Source organism: Rosa chinensis, chromosome 3 (assembly GCF_002994745.2).
Source record: "Rosa chinensis cultivar Old Blush chromosome 3, RchiOBHm-V2, whole genome shotgun sequence".
Taxonomy (NCBI): domain Eukaryota; kingdom Viridiplantae; phylum Streptophyta; class Magnoliopsida; order Rosales; family Rosaceae; genus Rosa; species Rosa chinensis.
The window spans coordinates 34694507-34698484 of NC_037090.1; the positions used below are offsets into that span (position 1 = coordinate 34694507).

General features: G+C 44.2%; 2 protein-coding genes across 2 annotated transcripts; one reads left to right on the forward strand and one right to left on the reverse strand.

The window, feature by feature from the left end:
• Nucleotides 1-1004: 1004 nt before the first annotated feature.
• On the reverse strand, nt 1005-2923 carry LOC112193130 (probable acyl-activating enzyme 6). Its single transcript, XM_024333165.2, has one exon. The coding sequence runs from the start codon at nt 2725-2727 to the stop codon at nt 1060-1062; it is 1668 nt and encodes a 555-aa protein (XP_024188933.1). The 5' UTR covers nt 2728-2923; the 3' UTR covers nt 1005-1059.
• Nucleotides 2924-3100: 177 nt separating this feature from the next.
• On the forward strand, nt 3101-3475 carry LOC112194483 (hevamine-A). Its single transcript, XM_024334716.2, has one exon. It carries the CDS (start codon nt 3101-3103, stop codon nt 3473-3475), a length of 375 nt encoding a protein of 124 aa, XP_024190484.1.
• Nucleotides 3476-3978: the final 503 nt, after the last annotated feature.

The following is a 3978-nucleotide window of genomic DNA, read 5'->3' on the forward strand; positions in this document are numbered from 1 at the left end:
TTCAGATTTAATTATTTGACTCCAATATGGAAGGTGGTTCCTGTGCATGCAGTCAAGGGATTGTTATGATTATATATTGGTTCAGGCACATAACTTAGCTGTCTCAATTTCCTGTTAAGATTATATATCATTTATAAGCTGGACTTTATTATGTGTAGGATTTTTGGGTGTGAAAACTCTAACTGGAGAACAAGAGGATGATGGACAGTTCTATTAGAGAAATAGAGAGGACAAGCCTTCTGAGGGCAAGAGAAGAAGCTTTGGGTTTGAGAACTCTAGCTGGAGAACAAGAGGATGATGGACAGTTCTATTAGAGAAATAGAGAGGACAAGCCTTCTGAGGGCAAGAGAAGAAGCTGGTTCGAGGTTAAGAAAAGTGCCAAGCAAGGGCAGATGATGTGTTTTTCTTCTGATTAGATACAAGAAGGTAATTCAAATAAACCCCTTTCAACTGGTGTAGTAGATGCTTATCTTGCAGAGTGGATGAGAGAAATGAATGTAAAGTAGTGTAGGAAATTAATGTAAAGTAGCTATGAAGGTTTTTTTTTTTGCTTCTATGGGTTTTTATTTGCTTGTAAGCAAATCTTATATGATGTACAATAATTATATAAATGAAGTTTATTTACCAACAAAAATATAGAAATATGAAATAATATGTAAATTGTGGATTTTTGGCTTTTATTATTATTATTATTATTATTTCAACCCTCATTTACAGCGTGCATGGTATGTGTGTCGTAAATATAACCTCTTTTACGGCACACATATGACTCATTTACGGCGTGCATGATATATGTGCCGTAAATACACTTCTCTTTTACGGTACACTTTTGACTCATTTACGACGCACATTGTGACTCATTTACAGTGCATTTCATGTGAGCCGTAAATAATAATTGTCTTTTACGGTATATCCATTTACAACCTACATTTATAGGCTGTAAAAGATAATTTACGGTGCACATTGTGGCCCGTAAAATACATATTTTCTGGTGGTGTAATAAATGCAGCAACAACTTTATTTTATTTATCATAATCATGACTTGATGATAATCGTCTATTACAACCGACTGGACCTCGTCGTTGATGTAGTCCCAATATTTTTCGCAATCTCTCTCAACATAGATTTCTGAATCTTCCCCGTCGACGTCTTTGGCAGCTCGTCCTTGAACACCACCGTCTTCGGCACCATGAAATTCGGCAGCTTTCCTCTACAGAACTCTATTATCTCCTTCTCCGTCGGCCTCGGCCTGACGTCAGCTTTCAGGCTCACAAACGCGCACGGCGTCTCCCCCCAGAACTCGTCAGGCTTAGCCACCACGGCCGCCTCGTTCACCGCGGCATTGGTGTAGAGAACCGACTCGACCTCCACGCTGCTTAAGTTCTCTCCCCCGCTTATGATCACGTCCTTGGAGCGATCCTTTATCTCCAGATACCCGTCCGGGTGCATAACCCCGACGTCGCCGGTGTAAAACCACCCGTTCTGTTTCAGGGTTTCGCTCGTCGTTTCCGGGTCTTTGAGGTAACCCAACATGACGCACCCGCCTCGCATGACTATTTCTCCAACATCCGACCCGTTTCGTTTCACGCTCATACCCGAATCCGGATCCACCACATCCACGTCCGTCATTCCAACCGTCCTCACTCCTTGCCTCGCCTTCAATCTCGCCTTCTCCGTCACCGGAAACTTATTCCACTCTGGCTTCCAGGCACACGATACCACCACCCCGGCCGTTTCAGTCAACCCGTACCCGTGACTTACAACAAACCCGAGCGACTCGGCCCGGAGCAGCAAACTCGAAGGAGGCGGAGCTCCGGCGGTTAAGATACAAACCGGGTTCGGAAGCGGGTCGGTTCTTGGGTGGTTGACAAGCATGTTGAGAACGACAGGCGCGGCGCACATGTGAGTCACTCTGTGTTTCTGGATCAGATCGTAGATTATAGGACCGTTGAACTTGCGGAGGCAGATGTTGGTCCCACCCACAGCGGCCATGGCCCACGGGAAGCACCACCCATTTGCATGGAACATCGGTAGGGTCCAAAGGTACACACAATTTTTAGGAACCGACCAGTCTATGATTGAAACGAGACTCACGTTGAAGAGAGCTCTGTGGCAGTGGACCGCACCTTTCGGAGCTGACGTCGTCCCTGAAGTGTAGTTCAGCACCATTGGGTCCCACTCGCTCGCCGGCCGGACCCAAACGAACCCGGGATCGCCTTTGGCCACCATGTTGTCATACGTGTCCGCTATGGAGTCAACGGTACTGGAGGTTGAGGAGGGTTGATGATGATCTTTGATGAGGACGAGAGGTGGGGTGGGGATGTGAGAGGGGAACAAGGAGAGGGCTTGGAGGACGAGGTTGAGGGAGAGGCAGTCGACGAAGACGAGCTTGGATTCGCTGTGTTGGAGGAGCACGGAGACGGTGTGGGCGTCGAGGCGGGTGTTGATGTTGTTGAGGACTGCTCCCGACATGGGGACAGCGAAGTGGAGTTCGTACATGGCGGGAGTGTTGGGGGACACCACGGAGACGACCTGGGATTTCTTGACTAGCGTGGAGATGGAGGAAGCCAGCTGCAGACATCGACGGTGGGTTTGGGACCAGGTGTAGGTGGTGGTGGAGTTGTATATGATGGAGGGGCAGTCGCCGTAGACGATCGCTGCTCGGTCTAAGAAGTCCAGGGGAGTTTGAGGGCAGAGGTTTGCAGAACTAGGTTTCAGCTGGTCCATAGTTGAAAGAAGTAGGTAGAAGATAATATGTGAATGGCCGGGGTGGAGTGGAGTGGAGAACGACGCAGAGCTTATTATATAACTATAGACTTCAATAATAATGCAGAGCTTAGAGCATCTCCAATGGCTTTGTTATTTGGCTTTGGTCAAATTTGAATTTGACATATGACATGGCAAATTTGATATAACAACATTTTGACAATTTTTAGCTCCAATGGAGATGTCAAATTTGAATATTACTTTAATATATAAAATTCTATTTATGTTGTTTTTCCTTTTCTTTTTTTTATCCTGTAATCTAAGATCATACAATGAATTGTTCCATTGAAAAGATGCATGAAGAGATTTTGAGAAAAGAGATGCAATTGAGATTATGAGAATACATCAAGATGAGAATACTGCTGCTCCACAGTGTCCCTTTCCTGATGCTTATGTTGGAAATGCACTCAACACAGGCCTCTTCGACTTTGTTTGGGTACAGTTCTACAACAACCCAAGATCTGGTGATATTTCAAATCTCGAAGATGGTTGGAAGCAATGGACTTCCGCCATTCCTGCACATAAGATTTTCTTAGGACTTCCTGCTGCACCCCAAGCTGCTGGTAGTGGATTTATTCCAGCGGCTGATCTCAACTCACAAGTCCTTCCGGCTATCAAGAATTCAGCTAAATATGGAGGTGTCATGCTTTGGTCCAAGTATTATGATGATCTAGATGGATACAGCTCTTCCATCAAGAATGATGTCTAGAATGTAAATTTAAAAGGATCCAGCTTATGTATATGTATGTATCTTCACTATCATTATACATAAAAAGATATCGTATATGGAGTAATTTATTTGTGGTTACATTGGAGGGATGAACCCCCTAACTGTTCTACTTGTGTCTGTATCCCTACCCTCCAATTAACTTGAGCTAGATCCAACTGACTTGACAAGTTTACATAGTTTAGGCACTAAATATTTCCCTACAATGTAACTGTTGTCAAGCTAATAACCTCTAGAAATAAGTTCTTGAGTCTCCAAACTCAAATTTGACTTGCAAGTGCCGAAGACCCGTGTCGAACAAATTTGAACTTTAATTATCAGTAATACTAATGGAGAGCATGATGAGAGAGATCGACACAAATGGTTATATGCAACCGTTTATAGGAATGAATCAGGTTAATCCTGTTATTTTGCTGTTGAAGATTTAACTGCAGTAGGAAAAGCTTTGGTTATTCTAAATAGCCTACCAAAAACTGCAAGGCATG

What these genes read in the sequence shown, in the direction of transcription:
- LOC112193130 (XM_024333165.2), bottom strand. Translation starts at nt 2,727, where the DNA reads ATGGACCAGCTGAAACCTAGTTCTGCAAACCTCTGCCCTCAAACTCCC.
- LOC112194483 (XM_024334716.2), top strand. Translation starts at nt 3,101, where the DNA reads ATGAGAATACATCAAGATGAGAATACTGCTGCTCCACAGTGTCCCTTT.